General features: G+C 50.9%; 1 protein-coding gene across 1 annotated transcript in view; it reads right to left on the minus strand.

Moving 5' to 3' along the window:
• The window catches only part of LOC137149439 (IgGFc-binding protein-like), a 64,581-nt gene that overhangs the window by 11,351 nt on the left and 34,555 nt on the right, over positions 1 to 18,675 (minus strand). Inside the window, exons 19-23 of the mRNA XM_067542956.1 lie at positions 16,103 to 17,371; positions 11,165 to 11,487; positions 8,365 to 8,938; positions 6,421 to 7,019; positions 1,060 to 1,624 (exon numbers count right to left, since the gene is read on the minus strand). Of these exons, the coding sequence (XP_067399057.1) occupies positions 1,060 to 1,624; positions 6,421 to 7,019; positions 8,365 to 8,938; positions 11,165 to 11,487; positions 16,103 to 17,371 (3,330 nt within the window). The remainder of the gene's footprint in view (positions 1 to 1,059; positions 1,625 to 6,420; positions 7,020 to 8,364; positions 8,939 to 11,164; positions 11,488 to 16,102; positions 17,372 to 18,675) is intronic.

Raw genomic sequence — 18,675 nt, forward strand, 5'->3', positions numbered from 1 at the left:
TTTTGACTCAGGAAAACAAAACTTTTGTTTTAAAAAATGATAAAACAAGAAGTTTTGAGAATTTCAAAACTCTGCTTCTTTTCTATTTCTCAAATAATTTTGATTTTGACAAATTGACGTTTTCCAACAACCAAACAGTTTTTGGGGAAAATTCCTGATTCGTTCTATTTTTTCCCCCTTCTCTTGATGTTGTGGGGTGAAGGGCTGTGAGGCAGGAGTTTTTGTTTTTATTGGACGTCTGGTACCGCAGAACTGCTGGAGATTTTGATTTAACCAGAAGGTCAAATTGCCATATTATCAAGAGAGATCACATCAGTTTTAGAATTAAGAAACTTTCTTAGAGTAGATAAAATTGTTCATTCAAAACTTGTTTTGGATGAAACAATGTTGTTTTTTTCCTACACCAAAAGCTTTCAGTTTTTCATCAGCTGATAATGTTGATAATTCAAATAGATCTTTGATTTTCCTGTTTTGCCAGTGAATGCAGTATAAGAAATAATGTCTGGTTTGGGGGCTTTTCCCCTCCATTTTTCTCATTTTTACTTATTCCACTTTTCAAAACTTCCTCCACGTTGAAAAATGAGAAAAAATGAAATTCTGTGATGCTTGAGAAGATTTGAAATGTTCAGACTAATAAAAGGGGGAAAAAAGAAATAAAGAAAAGTGGAAAGAGAAAAACAACCTAGCTATTATTCATTTTATTGCCCTGTGACAAAAAACAGAGAGAACAAAAGGTCAATACAGAAGGAAAAATGAAATTTTGAAATGTCTAAAATTTGAAATTATGAAATGTCCAAAATTCTAATATCAAAAAAATCACAAAAACTTGGAAAAATGAAAAATTGTTACATTTTGAACTCTGCAAAATGGACACAAACCTGAATATGTAGGGTTTTTTGTGAAATGTCCCTGTTCCACCTGTTTTTTGAAAGGCTCTGCCTATGACACATGAGAGAGCAATTCTGATTCCACCCAGCAGAGGGCGCTGGAATATGCGCTCGCTGGCCAGTTTGTGATTGTATTAAACTTATAGCAACATGTTCAGGAAGTGACACTTACTGCAGAATGAGGCCGATCTCCACTCTCCTGTCCGGATGCCCCTGGCCTGGCAGGCCGTCACGTAGACGCTGATCGCGCTGCACAGAGTATCACGGTGACCCTTGTACTGACAGGTGTCAAAGACACAATCATCAAAGAAGGGGGTTGGGTCAATGGCCGCGTAGCAATCTCTGAGCGGCCCGTCCTCTCGGATGAGGACCCCGCAGTATTGGTCTCCTTTGTAGGTTTGTTTCTGAGCCTCGCTGCAGACTGAGCAGTCCCCAGTGCAGCTGGACGAGCAACCTGGGACCTCCCCAACCTTCCAGCTGTCGGCAAACTGAATATTATTAGATGTTCGAGTTCCATCCTTCATGGTCAGATCGTCACTGGGATCCTGATTGGCATTACCGCAGAGGCCGCAGACGGCGTTGGCGTACGTATCGGGTATGATGACCCTGGCATAGCTGTACCAGTCAAAGCTCACTCTCAGGTCAAAGTTGGTTTTGATGAAACCATGGACACCGCTGATGTAGGCCTTGAACTTGTCCTGGTAGGAGAAGGGCAGGTCCACAAAAACACCATCCACCTGGAAAAGACATGGAGTGGACAGTCAATGCTCTATTCCTACATGCACGGAGCTTGCAACAATTCCACATACCCTTAGATGGACCAGCTTGGACAACCTAACTCCAGAATTGAATGTTTCATAAAACTCTTTGAACAGGGATAGCCAAGAAGTTTATCTAGGAGCAATAGGCTATGGGGGACCTGCATAAATACTAGAACCGGTCACATTTTCTTTTATTTCCTCCAAAAGAGAAAATTTCAAGTTTTCTGTGAAAAATCAAAATCTGCAATATTTCTCTGTCGAAAAGATGGTGGTGCCTCTTGGGAGTCATAGTTTGGCTGCTTCATGCTGCCATCCTCCTTTATAAAAAACTGGGCATGTTTAGTCTTGAGAAAAGAAGACTGAGGGGGAATCTGATAACAGTCTTCAAATATGCTAAGGGCTCTTATAAAGAGGATGGGGATCAATTGTTCTCCATGTCCATTGAAGCTAGGACAAGAAACAATGGCCTTAATCTGCAGCAAGAGAGATTTAGGTTAGATATTAGGAAAAAATGTTCTAACTTTACGGGGAATTAAGCTCTGAAACAGGGAGGTTGTGGAATCCCCATTCCTGGAGGTGCGACGCTGGCAGACTAGGTGCCAGCTCATGCCAAGGTCTGCATGCCTCAACTGAACACTGACAAATATGTAGCCGGACTCACTCTGGCTCACTGAAGTGTTGTATTGTTAGACTTATAAGAATGTGTTTAGTGTTTCGACTTGATGGAACGCTGGTGAGTTGCGCCTGCATGAATCTCACCTATAACATCTGGATCCCATATTGTAAGGTAATATTTGAGCATTTGCATTGTGAGTCTCTGTGACTGTGTAAATCACCAGGTAGGAGAGAGACATTAACTTGTGGGAAGTGTTGGTCTCCAACAAAAGGTGTTGGCCAACAGGGAAGACTCACTGATGCTAGACAGATTACTGTGGAATGATTAAGAGGACAAAAGACTTTGTCACTCTGCTCTTTGCCACCCCCACCCAAGATGATGAGTCACGCAAGTGGATTCCTCACATCTGATGAATTCATAAGGGAGGATGGGGATAAAAACCCCTTAAAAGAGGGAACTTCATCTTTATGCTGCTTGGACTCTGAGGTGCACGGTTTGCCAGGCATAAGCAAGAGCTCCCCAGTACTTAGTACTGGGTTAGCCCCAGAGCAGTGTTTATCAATCTTTTTGTAACACCAGGGATCGGCTTCCTATACTATGTCAGGGAGATCTCAGGGACCGGTGCTGGTCCATGAACCGGTCGTTGAGAAAAACTGCCCTAGAGGACATATAGAGCTTGCTTATTACAGAAACTTCTATTACCTTTTGAAATTTAAGATTATAACTTGTTTGCATATCTATGTTTGCCTGCTTTAACCTTGTAAATAATTCTCTTGATTGCTTTTCCTATATAATAAATCTTTAAATAGTTTATTCTAGGCATGGCTACAAGCGTTGCCTTTGGTGTGAGACCTAAAGTGCAATTGACCTGGGTTAAGTGACTGGTTCTTTGGGATTGGGCGTACCTTGATTATTGTTGTGATTTTTGGTGTAAAGGATGATCTATCACAAGGGTGGGCTTGCCTAGGTGACAGACAGACTGGGGTATCCCAGGGGACTGGCTATGACTCCATGGTTAGGCTGTTAGTGTCTGAGGAATTTACACTTGATACTTAGTTGGTGAAATCTAAGTATAGAATTCACAGACAGTTTGGGACGTGTGCCCTGGTTCCTAGCAGTCTGCCCTGAGGCTGGTACTCACATCTTGGGCCACTGCAAGACAACTTGGCACCATTTATTGGATATTGATGGAAACAGCAGAGAAATGGAGAGAGATGAAGCCTACAATCACATTTGGCTAGTCTAATAGAAATAACAGCCCTGCCCACCCTAGTGAACCCTCAAATGGGGCTGTAGCAAGGTGCTGTGGCCTTCTTCGGAGCCTGGGCCCGAGGAAGGGTCACAACGCTTCTACTGGGCAGAACCAGGCCCCGCAGGCCAAGCCACCCGGAAGCAGAGGGGCAGAGCTAGGGCCGGGGAGGGAAGTATAAAAGGCCAGCCCAGCAACTCAGTCAGGGGGAAGTTGCCGCTGGAGGCAGACGTGTCTTCCCTAAGGCTGCGGTCTGGGCCTGACCCAGGCCCTGCACATGTTCGGAGCAACCGCCCCACCAATCGGAGCCTCCGAGGCCTGCCTGGGTTGTCGGGCCTGAGTGACTGGATAGGGCCTCCAGGCCCAAGTAGCTGGGAAAAGTTATCCGAGACCCCTGAGTGGGAGAAACCCCCTGAGGCTGGCCCTGACCTGGAGGAGCTGCCCGATGTCGGGGACCCACTTGAGCGGCCTGAGCCCGGTGTGCCGGAGGACCCCCTGGGACTATGGGATCTGGAGGAGCTGCCCTCCGCTGACGACCTTGAGGAGCTTCCGGACCTGTCGACGGTGAGGGACTCGTGACGCCCGCTCGCCGTCTACCCCAGCGACCCGGAGGGAGACGATTAGCTACAGGTACCAGGGGACAGGGTGGGAGGAAGTAGCCCAGGGACAGCCGACTCTAGAGTGGCTGAGTCTGGGGTTGGACCAGTTGGCGTGTTGCGGCTGGATCCCCGCTGACTCACTGGCAAACCACTTTGCCACTGGTAGGGCCCTGGGCTGGGACGCAGTGGAGTCGGTTGGGCCTGTGTCCTCCTCCCCCCTTCCCTAACCACCCTGGGAGCGCTTGGCTTCCTCTGAACTGCCTGCCAGAGGACAACAAGCTTTGCCTGCCCGCAAGGCCGGGGGCTTTAGACTATTATACCTCCCTGCCTGCTTGAGGGCTGGGGGCAACAGACTACTTACCAGCCCTGCCCTGTTTGAGGGCCGGGGGCTATAGATCGCTTGTGTTTGCCAGCACCACTCGAGGGCCAGGGGCTAAAGACTACTTTGCCTGCCCCACCCTGCCTGGGAGCTGGGGGCAATAGACCGCTTGCTCACCTCACCTGTTGGAAGCCGAGGGTCATGGACTCCTTACCAACCCTGCCCTACGGGAGAGCCAGGGGGCTACAGACTGCAAGGGAAGCCCGCCCCACCGGGGCTAAAGGCTCATAAGTGGCAAGCTTATCCCCCTAGACCAAGGCTCTGTGGCCTTCCTCAGAGCCCGGGCCCGAGGAAGAGTTGCGATGCCCCCGGCTGGACCGTGCCACCAGCTTACAGGGGTATAAAAACTGAGGACACCATTTGGGATCTCAGAGTTTGCTGAAACTCCCTGGATAGCCTCTCCTCTACTCCAGGGGGTCAGGGCTAAGACAAGGAATTTTGCTGATGGCACAAATGGTGGCTGATGGCACAAAAAATGGTCAAATAATTTCACCTAGCTATATTTGAAATGGCATAAATGTATCGGAGATAGTAAAGAATTGAGGATTGACCGTTATAAGTAAATATAACAACAAATCTTGGTGATTTGTATTGTTTTATGGTATAACTGCTTGACTACTCCCAGTCAATCTCTTGCAAGAGAGCATGTTATATTCAATAAATGCTTAGAACCTCTGCTGTCCTAAATTAATCTGTAAAACGATTGATTATACACCTGTGTGGTTCTTGGTGAATTAATAAAGATTGGTTAAAAACATTTAAGTGTGCTGAAATGGTCCAAGGTAAAAGCAGATCGGAGAAGAACCTGATTTATGAGCTGACACCCCCTGAACTCAATAAAAGGAATGCGATTCTCATTAAATTCTATTCAGTATCAGCTATAACATTTACCAAATTGGCACCAGAACATCAGAACGGCCATACTGGGTCAGACCAATGGTCCATCTAGCCCTGTATCCTGTCTTCCAACAGTGGCTGGTGCTAGAAGCTTCAGTAGGAATGAACAGAACAGGGCAATTATGGAGTGATCCATCCTCTGTTGGCTAGTCCCAGCTTCTGGCTGTCAGAGGTTTAGGGACACACAGAGCATGGGGTTGCATCCCTGACCATCTTGATTTACAGCCCTAGATGGACCTATCCTCCATGAACTTGTCTAATTCTTTTTTGAGCCCAGTTGGAATCTCATTTGTTAGAATTTAGCTTCAAAATCTAACCAGCATTTTAGGAAATTCGTAAAATTGACCATCATTGCTGCTTACAAAAGGACAACGAATGAACAGGTATGAGAAGGACAAGAAGGGCCAGTTTGGAGCAAGAGAGATTGAGATTAGATATTAGGGAAAACCTCCTAACTCTAAGGGTAGGTAAGCTCTGGAACAGGCTTCCAAGGGCAGTTGCGGAATCCCCATCACTGGAGTTTTTTTAAGAACAGATTGGACAAACACCTGTCAGGGCTGGTCTAGGTTTATTGGGTCCTACCTCAGCACAGGGGCTGGACCAAGTGACCACTCAAGGCCCCATCCAAACCTACATTTTTATGATTCTATGACAGGGGCAATTTGGCAAACAACGTCCGTGGGGCTGAGTGACCTGAAACAGATGCGAAGGAAACCAAACGTGACAATAAAAAGAAAACCTAAAAAAAAGGAAGATGAAGAACAAACCAGCTACAGTTTGCATTTCTAGCGCCCATCAAATATTTTTCAAAAACGAAATAATTCCACCCAAAGTTTAATCATTTTCATGAATTTTCTTCCCAATGAAAATAGGTAATTTTCCAATCAAATATGTTTTTATATGAAAATCTTCAACTATCTCAAACTCTGCTCTGGGAAGACAGAAACCACCTGGGTTGTGTTTCCTGGATATAGATTAAGCAGCAAAATTTCATCCCAGCAAGTGATCCCGATAATGATTCTGCATCCCTACCTGGATCTTGCGTGGATGATCCTGGCTTAGACTGATGGTCACGTTATAAACCTCTAAGGTCACCACTTTGGTGAAGGACACGGCCATGCTGCCTCGGTTGTTATTCTCCACTTTGACGTTGAACGGGGTGAGCGTGGGGTCCTTGGAGCAGAGAGCTGCGAACTGGTAGATGCAGTTACCCATGAAATCGTACTTCTTCCCATCAAAGGTGGTGTAGTGAGGGTCTCCCGTACCAATGCAGGTGGAGTAGGTGATCGCCTTACAGCGGTGGGCACCATTCACCATGACGCATCTCTCGTTCTTCTTGCAGCTGGTCTCTTTGCAAACCACCGTGCCCAGGTCGGGATCACACCTGCACCGAGAGCGGCAGTTCTCATCAGCCCAGAACTCCTCATTGGGTTTGTAGTAGCGGCCATTGTAGTCACAGCCGCAGCTCCCCACAGGGACACACTGGCCGGCGCTGAGGACGTAACCATCGTTACACTGGCAAGTCTCCACACAGAGCTCCTTGCAGGAGGAGGGGGCAGTTCGGTCGGAGCAGCTGGCTGGGCAGGCGTTCCCGCAAGCCTCGTAGTGGCTGTTCTCAGGGCAAGGCAGGGCTGGAACAGAATGAGAGAGGGGAAGATTGCAGTGAACTAAATAACCTGCCTAGAGACAGTGAGAGCTACAGACAGATTCATACATGTGATTAGCACCCAGTGCATTATCTACCCTGCAGGACAGCTATAGACTGGGGACCGACGAGCTGGGCAGCAGCTCTGCAGAAAAGGACCTGGGGGTAACCGTGGATAAAAAGCTGGATCTGAGTCAGCAGTGTGCCCTGGTTGCCAAGAAGGCTAATGGCATATTGGGCTGCATTAGGAGGGGCATTGCCAGCAGGTCACGGGAAGTGATTATTCCCCTCTATTCGGCATTGGTGAGGCCGCATTTAGAATATTGTGTCCAGTTTTGGGCCCCCCACTACAAAAAGGATGTGGACAAGTTGGAGAGAGTCCAGCGGAGGGCAACAAAAATGATTAGGGGGCTGGAGCACAGGACTTATGAGGAGAGGCTGAGGGAACTGGGCTTGTTTAGTCTGCAAAAGAGAAGAGTGAGGGGGGATTTGATAGCGGCCTTTAACTACCTGAAAGGGGGTTCTAGGGAGGATGGGGCTAGGCTGTTCTCGGTGGTGGCAGATGACAGAACAAGGAGCAACGGTCTCAAGTTGCAGTGGGGGAGGTCTAGGTTGGATATTAGGAAAAGGTTTTTTACTAGGAGGGTGGTGAAGCACTGGAATGGGTTACCTAGGGAGGTGGTGGAATCTCCATCCTTAGAGGTTTTTAAGCTGAGGCTTGACAAAGCCCTGGTTGGGATGATATAGCTGAGGTTAGTCCTGCTTTGAGCAGGGGGTTGGACTAGATGACCTCCTGAGGTCCCTTCCAACTCTATGATTCTATGACATAGTACGAGCCAGCAGGGATGGGCCAGGGAATTAATTCCCATATTCAGACAACAAAAGGCCATGCACAGTGTTCTCTGCTCTCTGCATGTCTGCAGCCAAAGCACCCGGCACTAGGGACCAGGCAGATCTCAGCGGCAAAGGAGAAGCAGAGATTGAGTGTAAATAATAACTTAGCACTGTAGGACGCAGGGCAGGCAGCTCAGTAGAGGGGCACAGTGCCACAGGAAATGGTGGTGATGGGCTCACTGGGGGCACCATGCTGCAGGGACCTGGGTGGGAGGCTCAGTAGGGGACACCGTGGGGAAAGGGCAGGGGGTCAGTAGGGGTGCTGTGCTGCAGGGAGCAGGGCAGCAGGTCAGTAGGGGGTGCTGTCCCCTATCAGAGTCAGTGCTGACCCCAGCGCCCCAGGAGTCTGGGCATTTCCACCCTCCTCAACAGGGTAAACAGACAGAGCAGCCCTCTTGCCTCCCGCATCAACAAGGGAAACAAGCTGCCGCACTCACCACAGCCGGAGGGTGTCCTCCAGTCGTAGACAGCGACCCCCTGCGCCCGGCAGGCGTCTGCGTAGGCCTCCAGCGCCTGGCACAGGACGCTCTTCTCTCCCTCACTCAGGCAGACGTTGTAGACACAGCTGTGGAAGAACTCATCGGGGTTCACTCTGGGGTGACACTCTCCAAAGGGCCCGCCCGGGGCTTTGCTGATCCTCCCGCAGTGACTGTGGCCCCCGTACAACTGCCTCTTGCTCTCCTCACACACCGGGCATTTCCCATGGCAGGAATCCCCGCAGGCGGGGTCTGAGTCCTTCGCTCTCCAGCTATCAACCCAGGCCAAGACAGAAGAGGCTTCGGTGCTGTTGGGGAGCATTGTTTCGTCGTCGGGGTCGCCGTTGAAGTTCCCACACAGCCCGCAAGTGCTCCCCAAATAATTGCTGGAGAGAGTCACGATCACAGCCCAGTCGCTGTTGTACCTCACCTGGAGCCCGAAATTTGTCTGCAGGACGGCACGTCGCTCGCTCTGGGAGAGCTTGATCTTACCACCCTCCAGGGTGACTGGCAGGCTGATGCTCTTGTCATTTAACTAATGAGAAAGAAGGGGGGAGACACCGAGGCGTTATTGCACCTTCCACAACACCTGCTCTTACTGCCACTGGGAGCTCTCTGTGCCACTGATCGTAACGATTCACAGCCACAAATATCCAAAAAAGAAACCAAGACAAAAAACAAGGGAAATTCACAGTCAAAAAACTTTGTGAATGCAGGGTTAAGGTAACCCAGCGCTTCCAAAATCTAGACTGTGGCTGAACGTAAACATCTCAGAACCCAGGAAATAAGAAGTTAATTACTGGTCACTTGCAAATAATAATACCTAGTTCTTATATAGTGCTTTTCATCAGTAAATCTTCAAGTGCATTTCTGAGAGGGTCAGCATCATTATCACCATTTTACAGAAGGGAACCTGAATGACATAGAGGAGAAGTGACTCACTCATCACCCAGCAGGCAATAGTACTCAGGTCTTTTGAATGCCACCCCACTGCTCTAGCCAGGAGGCCACACTGCCCTCCCCGGCATAGAACTGTGAGTCAGTCCTTCACTGAGGTCAGATCTGACCAGGTAAGTTCAATTTAGGGCAATTCGGTACCATAGTTTGAGCAGCAGGCGTGCACGAAAACACCACAAGGACAGGTAAAACATAAAGACCAGCCTTTTTGTTCTAGTCACTGTATCTCTGGAACAACTCTGCATAGTTCTGGTCACCCCATTGCAAAAAAGAGATATTAGAATTGGGAAAGGTGCAGAGAAGAGAACCAAAAATTATTAGAGGGATGGAGCAGCTTATACAGGAGGAGATTAAAAAGACTGGGCCTGGTCTACACTTACCTGGAGATTCGGCGGCAGTCGACGGGAGTTACACAAACTATGCAGAGCAGCTTGCGTAACTCACATCGACTGCTGTGCTTCTTTTCTGTGTGCTGTCTACACTGCGCTGACGGGAATGGTGTTCCCATCAACGCAGCGCTACGCTACTTGGGGAGGTGGTTTACCATCGTCGACTTCCTGATCAATTGAACGGGTCTACACTGACTGCTCAATCGATCCAGAAAAATCGATCTGGTGACGGTGAATTTGCCGCCGTCAGTATAGACATGACCTGGGACTGCTCAGCTTAGAAAAGAGATGACTAAAGGGGGATATGGTAGAAGTGTATAAAATCATGAATGGTATGAAGCCGAGGAGTAAAGAAGTGTTATTTACCCATTCATGTAACAAAAACTGGGGGTCACCTGATGAAGCTAATAGGCAGCAGGTTTAAAAGAAACATAAGGAAGTACTTCACACAACGCACAGTCAGCTTGTGGAATTTGTTGCCAGGGGATGTTGTGAAGGCTAAAGGTATAACTGGGTTCAGAAAAAGAACTAGAGAAGTTCCTGGAGGACAGGTCGATCAATGGCTATTGGCCATGATAATTAGGGATGCAACCCCATGCTCCAAATGTCTCTACACCTCAAACTGCCAGACGCACCTGGTATTGGTAACTGTCAGAGACAGGATAGCATGGGCTGACCCAGCCTGGCCATTCTCATGGACAAACTTCTCCAAATTCACACCACTATCCCTAGCCCCAGCCTCAAGCAAGCATACCCATTTTCAAGACAATCTGAGCATGCATGTGGATTCTAGAGCACTTTGAAACATTTGAAATGTGATGTTTCCAAAGCAAAATATTTGGGAACTTTTGTTGCATGAAAATTTTTGGTCTTTTGACTTTTCATCCTCACTTGCAACGGCAACGAACATTGAAACATCCAGACTTGACACAAGGAACTGAAATTCTGAATTTCGCTCACTTTCACAGTTTTTTCACTCCCACACAGTTTGTGTGGAGGGCTCCTTAGATAATAACACTGTATTGTACGTAGAATGGGAGGAATAACTGATTTTTCAGTTTGGTGGTGGTGGTAGCAAAAAATCAAAAAAGAAAAATAGGTTCAAATGGAACTGAATCTGAATTTTTGGGGAATTGAAAAAGGTATATTTGGGCCCGTTCTAGAGGTAGGATTTGAACACAGGTCTTTTATTTCCCAGCTGAGCACACTAACGATTGGGCTAAACACTGGACGTGCAATTACCACCCTCAGCAGCAGCTCCTTTGCCTATTTTGGGACTGACTAGAATCCTCTGTGTCAAATTCATGAATAGTTTTGGGCTGATTGACTGCCTTTTTTTTGTCGAACGATTTGTCCGAAAAAACCTGCCCAGCTCTAATTGTAAGTGGAAAAGTGAACTGAGCCAGACAACTCACCCTGACTTCTCCACTCTCTCCCTTGTAGATGGAGATGTTGTAGCCATAGACGTAGATGGTGGTCAACCCAAGGTTGGAACTGTCCTGTTTCCCCACGTTGTTCTTCTCCTCGATGGTGAAGGGCTCCAGGGTGGGGTCACGGCCACAGTACTTGGCCATAGTGTACGTGCAGCTGTCTTGTAAGTCCACGGTCAGACCATCAAAGGTGTAGTACTGGGAGCTCAGGTACTGGCAGGCTCCCATGTAGTCGTGGAAGCACATCGCCTTGCCGTTCTTAATCTTGCATGTTTCCTTCTCCTGGCAATTCAGCGCTATGCAGGGATCTGAAAAAAACCCATAATCTCCAACGGATTTTGCTGGGAAGTGGGGCCTGACATGGCCCCAGGGTTCAACAGAACTAGTGGAGCTGCCAGGCATGCATGGGCAGCTGGTGAAGCTACCCCTAGAGAAGGCTAGCTCCCCGTCCCACCTCTTCTGCTCCAGGCCCCGCCCACACTCCACCTCTGCTCCGCCCTGCCCCCCCCCCCCCACTCACTGCCAGGTGTCTCTGCTCCCTGGGGGACTCCCTCATCTCTCCCTCTCCTTCCCTGTTCCCTCCCACCAGGTCAGGGTGAGCTGCTGTGCGCCTCCATAGGCGACTGGCTGGGCTTGGGACTGGAGCCTCAGCCTGTTCCTCCCTCCCTGGCTGAGAGGGGGGCAGTGAGAAGTTACCAAACATGGGTAGGGGACAGGGGTGCATGAAACAGACTCCCAGGGAGCTTGGGAGAGATGCAGGAAGGTGGGGCAGGAGGAAGGAGGGGGTGCAGACAGTCACACGAGAGGAGGTGAGCTGGGGGAGAGAGAAGGCTCCATATCACAGTAGAAGGACCTGGCTGGCTGGGCAACCTCCCTCCCGCCCAAGCTGATGCAAATGCTCACACACCTTCCTGCTGTGGTGCTGCTCTGGTTTGTGTGCTGCTGCAGCAACCTCTCCCCCCCCACCATCCCAGTACTGCTACCCTGCTCCTAAAACCCTCGCCCCTTTCTAGCATGCCCCCAGACTGCTGCCCTCACCCACACTCTGCCCACTGCACGGTTCCCAAACGACCTGTCACCCAATGCTACACAGCTGTGTTGTGTCCCCAAATGCTGCTCCACCCAAGGAACCACCCCCTACACTAGTCTAAGAAACGGCAGCCAATGCCATATTGCACCAGGCAGGCTCAAAAAACACTTCCCCTTTCTTTCACCCGCCCCTCAGCCCTCTTGCCACATGTGCAGCGCCCCCTCCCCGCTCGGTCCCTCTCCTCTCCACACACACCCTTCCCCCGAGGCCCTGCCACTCCCCCACCGAGCTAAGAGCTCCCCCCACCAGTTGAACAAGTAAAAAAAAACTAGGGGGGAGCATCTGCTTCTCCCAGGTGTCCCTAATTGCGGCAGCCTCCTGCTTACCTTGTGGGAACGCTGCCACAGGCTCTGGGCCAGGTGGAGGGGGATTCATTCCTCCCGGCCATGTATTGCTCAGCTACCCGGCCCTGAGGACTGGACAGCATAGCAGTGCCTGCCCCTGCCACACACTGAGTGATCCAATTCCAGGCCAGCCCTGGAGTGGCTTGGAAGAGAGGGAAGGGAATGGCCCACTGTACTATTTGTAACCCGGGAAGTGGGCGGGCTCTGCTAAAGGCCCCTCCCCCTGAAGGGGAGGAGTCACTGGACCCAGGACACAACTAAGTGCATGGGACAACTAATGAAAAAAGGAGTGGGCGTGGGGGTCACAGGTTTAAACGAAGGGAATCAAAAAGGGACACCGAGCAGAGAACCTCAGACAGCACCCACTGCCCCCGGAAGGTGTCAAGGGAGCCAGTGGACGCTGCCCAGAGGAACTCTGCCCGGATGCGTGAACGGACAGAGAAACGGAAGCAGGCCCCACAGTCGCAGAGCGCCCCCCCTCGGCCAACCTCCTCTCCCTGGTCTTGTGGATGGCCACTTTGGCCAGGGCTAAGAGGAGGTTGACAAGGAGGTCCCGTGACTTTGTGGGGTCACTGTAGCAAGGCGCTCTGGCCTTCCTTGGAGCCTGGGCCCGAGGAAGAGTCGCGACGCCCCTACTGAACAGAACCAGACCTTGCAGGCCAAACAACCCGGAAGCAGAGAGGTGGAGCCAGGGCTAGGGAGGGAAATATAAAAGGCCAGCCCAGCAGCTCAGTCAGGGGGAAGCTGTTGCTGGAGGCAGATGTGTCTTTCCAGAGGCTGTGGTCTAGGCCTGACCCAGGCCCTGTGGCTGTTTGGAGCCACTGCCCCACGCACCGGAGCCTCCGAAGCCTGCCTGTCCTGCCGGGCCTGAGTGACTGGAGGGGGCTGTTGAGCCCAAGTAGCTGGGAAAAGCTACCCAAGACCGCTGAGTGGGAGAAACCCCCTGAGGCTGGTCCTGACCTGGAGGAGCTGCCCGATGTCAGGGACCCACTGGAACGGCCTGAGCCTGGTATACCGGAGGACCCCCTGGGATCATGGGACCTGGAGGAGCTGCCCTCCACTGACGACCCTGAGGAGTTTCCGGATTTGCCACCAGTCGATGGCAGGACTCATGGGACTCCCGCTCGCTGTCTACCCCAGCAACCCGGAGGGAGACGACTAGCTACAGGTACCTGGGGACAGGGTGGGAGGAGGTAGCCCAGGGACAGCCGACTCTAGAGTGGCTGAGTTTGGGATTGGACCAGTCAGCGTGTTGCGGCTGGATCCCCGCTGACTCTGTGGCAACCGGCTTTGCCACTAGTAGGGCCCTGGGCTGGGAGGCAGTGGAGTCGGTTGGGCCTGCGTCCCCCTCCCTCCTTCTCTAACCACCCGAGGAGCGCTTGGCTTCCTCTGCACTGCTGGCCAGAGCATACCAAGCTTTGCCAGCCCCACCTGACTGTAAGGCCTCCTCCGCCCCCCCCACATACACACTCACACTCCTGTTCTGCAATTTGCCCCAGCATCAGCGGGAGGAGAAGTCCCATAAAATCTCAATCTCCTGTGACTGAGGAGGAGTGCATATGACTGAAAGGTTAATTGTGAAAACACTTCGCACTTCTAAAGCATTTTCCATCTGATGACCTCCAAGCACCTCACCAAAAACAATGAATTAAGCTACACAATACTCCTCTGAGGCTGGCAAGTGTTATCCCTGTTTTTTGGATGGAGAAACTGAGGCAGAGGCTGTTTAAGTCCCCTATATCCACTGCCTTTTAAAACCAATGAAAAGACTTCCCTTGAGATCAAGCCTTAAATGACTGGGGGTCCAATGTCACAGGGCATGTCTGTGATGGGGGGGGGGGCATTATAAAACCCCAAATCGTCACATTCCTAGCTCTGCTTTCAACACCAAGCCATGCTGCTTCTCCCCTTACATTTTACTTTCCAATTCCTTAACTGGAATTCCCCCATTTCCAATTCCCTTATCTGGAAAACAAACGAGTGTCTTTCAAGGGACTCTTAATTGGTCACTGAACAGTCTAGGGGGTGAAGGCAGGGAGGAGAGGAGGAACCGATTTGGCAAGCACAGAGAAGCACTGCAGCAGCAGCCGGGAGTCGACTCAGATTAGGGGCGGGCAGGCTGAGAGCAGATTCAGACTGTAGCACTGCCCACGCCCAGCCAGGTAGGCAGCGACAGGCAGAGAGTGAAGTGAGATTGACTCTGAGACCGGAGAAGAGAAGTTACAACGCGGGTGGCGTGCTGAGCTTTGTATGCTCCATGCAGGTAGGTTCCCAGGAGGCTGAGGGAAATCTGCATGGAGCAGAAAAACTTCTGCCTTCCCGGAAGGGAAAGAGCCGGGGCCACCACGGTCCCTCAGGGGAGGCTCAGCCTTCCTCCACCTTTAATACCAACTGCCCGTGCAAGCATGGGATGGACAACAGAACCCAGAGGCTGATCCAGATGGAGCCAAGCAACTGCAGTTCCCACTAGCTCATAGACTTCAAGGCCAGACGGGCCTACGTGATCATCTAATCTGACCTCCTGCATGTTGCAAGCCACAGAAGCTCACCATCCACTCCTGTAACCGACACAAAACCTCTGGCTGAGTTACGGGAGTCCTCAAATCATTATATAAAGACTTCAGGTTACAGAGACTCCACCATTTACTATAGTTCAAACCAGCAAGTGACCCATGCACCAGGCTGCAGGGAAAGGCGAAAAAACCCCAGGGTCTCTGCCAATTTGACCTGGGGGAAGATTCCTTCCTGACCCCAAACAGGGCAGTCAGCTGGACTCTGAGCATGTGGGTGAGACCCGTCAGCCAGACACCTAGGAAAGAATTCTCTCTCATTACTGAGCCCTCCCTGTCTAGTGTCCCATCTCCGGCCATTGGGGATATACATCATACCATCCCCTCCATAAATTCATCAAGCTCAGGCCATGTCTACACTACTCTTTTGTCGGTATAACTTATGTCGCTCAGGGGTGTGAAGAAACACCCTTCTGAACAACATAAGTTACAGCGACAGAAGTACCAGTGTAGACAGCGTTATGTCAGCAGGAGAGCTTCTCCCGCAGGCATAGCTTCTGCCACTCATGCAGGTGGTTTTATTATGCCAACGGAAGAGCTCTCTCCCATCGGCATAGAGCGGCTACACAAGAGGTCTTACAGCAGCACAGCTGCATCGGTACAGTTGTGCTGATGTAAGCTTTCTAGTGTAGAAATGGCCTCAGTCTCAAAACAAGTTAGGGCTTTGCTCCCCTTGGAAGGCTGTTCCAGAACTTCCCTCCTCTGATGGCTAGAAACCTTCATCTAATTTCAGGCCTAAACTTATTCATGGCCAGTTTATAGCCATTTGTTCTTGTGCCAGCATTGATTCTTAAATGACTTCCCTCTCTCCCTGGTGTTTATTTCTCTGATGTATTTATTTAGAGTAATCCTGAGGCTGAATCAAGGGGAAAGGAGGTTGCTAAGGAGAGGTGGGAAGAATCCCCAGTACGATACTAACCGCTGGTACAAATAGCCGGGGAGCCGTAGGCCTTCTGGTTTCCAATCCCAACACTCAGCAGCCCGAAGGGGGAGGTGGCGTGCTCCACGTTATGGAAGCTGGCCCCTCTGCCAAGGTTGTATTCAGCCCAAGAGTATTCTGTGCCTGGAACTGACTTCCACCAGGCGTGGCGCAGTGGTCTTTTACTGATGGTGACCCCTGCAACTTCCGATGTCTTGACGATGATCAGTGCATAGTTCTCAAACTCTCTGTGTCCGTAGATGTGATAGGACTGGCAGTAGCTCGAGACGGCTGGGATGGCCATGAAGAATGGGCCGTAACTGATGCCTCCTTTGCTCCCACCATCGCAGAAGTAGATGACTTGGATCCCGTTGCTAGCGGAGACATACAAGGCATTGGAACCAGGGAGTCCATGCATCTCAAACTTCCCGGCAGTCATTTCCCTTCTGCTCTTCCTCGCCCCATTTTGAACTTCCACCTGAGTCACTTGGGAGGTGGAGATGTAGACAATATCATAATGCGTCTCAAAGGACAGCGGGGGCACAATGTAGGTGGTGCCCCAGCTGGAGACAGGCAGAAGCTGCTCAGACACGTGGTCACAGTGGATGGATTTTGTTACACAGGTGTGTCCAACGTAGACAGCCACAGGCTGCTGGGAAATTATTTTGGTGCCTGATATGTCCACTAAGCTCTGCAGCTGGGCAGCCTGGTATTCCTTCAGCTGGAAGGTGAGCGTGCTCCCTTTGGAGTGCATCTTTCCTTGGAACATGACAGTTCCTTTCAGGTACACGTCAACCACGGTGGGGCCCTTCCAGGCCACGATGGCAAACTCTCTGTAGCGTTCTGTGCCCTCGGTCGGTGTGACCACGTAATACTCCGTCCCCAAGCTCTGCACTGGATAGACAGGGGTGGTGTCGGCCGAGTCAGGTTTGGCATTGAGAGAGAGCAGAGAGACAACAGCGTCAGCCCGGACAACAACCGTGTTATCGAAGACATCGGACCCTATCATCTCAGCGTAGGGAGGGATTGTCACCAATGCGGTCTCGCCAGCTTTCACCTGCACAGATGCCCTGAGTGCCGGCTTCTTCATGGAGATGGTGATCAAGGTAGCTGGGGTGTGGCCTGTGATGTGTAGCTGGAAGTTGCTATCGAGTTTTTGTTGTAAGCCATTCTGCATGAAGACCGTGATGAATTCTCTTCCGAGAAGGCTCGGAGGGGAAGATCCTGGAATCTCGTCAGATACCACACTGATAGGAAGGTTAGACATGCCTGCAGAGACAGGTGGAAGGAGAAGACAGCTGTTATAGGAGTCGCATTACAGATCGTGGATCACGACCTCATGCAAACACAGAACAAAAAGATGTGTTTATGATCTAAGTATAAGACAAGTGACCACAGATGGATACAGACAGATGGGGGAGCACTGGCAAACAATGTAGGGATGCTAATTTTGGTTGGACGTATTCCTGGAGGTTTCATTACATGAATAAACTTTCATTAAAGATTAATTTTTAATTGCTGGAGACTCCAGGACAATCCTGGAGGGCTGGCAACCCTAAAACAATGAGACGACTCCACTCAGCATGGTGGGCTGTCAGATGACCAGTGGCATAACCGTTGTCACGTTTTTTGTCATGGAGAATGAGGTGTCTGTGTGGAGGTTTGCGGGGCACTCCTGCCCACCATACAGGGCAGCTTAGGGGAAAATATGAAGAGGCATGATTGGATATTGGTACAGATGCCCATCACACGCGCTGATGAAACGGGTTGCTGTCATTTGATGCCAACTCGGTTGCAGCTCAGCGTGCAGTGGAGCGAGCCGGGGGAGGCTGAATGGTTTATAAATAGAGTCATGGCCGGTGCCGTGAATTGAAGCACTAAGTCCAATCCACGAGGAACCGCTGGCTCGTGCTGTTATGGTCGAGTGTTCAGACAGCCGGGCCAAAGAGGAACAAGGGTCTTGTGGTCAAGGCCCTAGATGGGGGCTCGGGTGACCTGGGTTCAGTCCCCAGATCTGCTCAGATCAGCAATGAGTGCAAGGGAAGAGCAACCCCAAACACGTTTCCCCACCCTGCTCCCTGCAGCATGGCGCCCCCTGCTGAGCCCCACCCTGCCCCACAACTGCAGCACAGTGCCCCCTACTGAGCCCCGTCCTGCCCCACACCTGCAGCACAGCGCCTCCTGCTGAGCCCCCAGCCCCGCTCCCTGCAGCACAGCACCCGCTGCCTAGCTCCCACATTACCTGCAGCACAGCACCCCCTATTGAGCTGCTCCTCCCTTTAGCTTAGTGTGCCCTACTGAGCCCCCACCATACTGCCTGCAGCACAGTGTCCCCTACCGAGCCTCCCATCCTGCTCCCTGCAGCACAGTGCCCCCCGTCAGGACTCCTGGGTTCTATCCCCAGCTCTGGGAGGGGAGTGGGGAACCTAGTTAAATCTACATGGCCCCAAACCCCCCTGGGCTTCACCCGTACAGAGGTGATGACAGTTGGCACGCTGCACAGAAAGAGACAGAGGCGCCTCTGTGAGCCGGTATCACTCACCCCAGAGCACAACCATCCTGGCCCATAGGTG

This window comes from Emydura macquarii, unplaced genomic scaffold (genome assembly GCF_026122565.2).
Source record: "Emydura macquarii macquarii isolate MOO-44397 ecotype Brisbane River unplaced genomic scaffold, CSIRO-AGI_Emac_v2 contig_746, whole genome shotgun sequence".
Lineage (NCBI taxonomy): Eukaryota > Metazoa > Chordata > Testudines > Chelidae > Emydura > Emydura macquarii.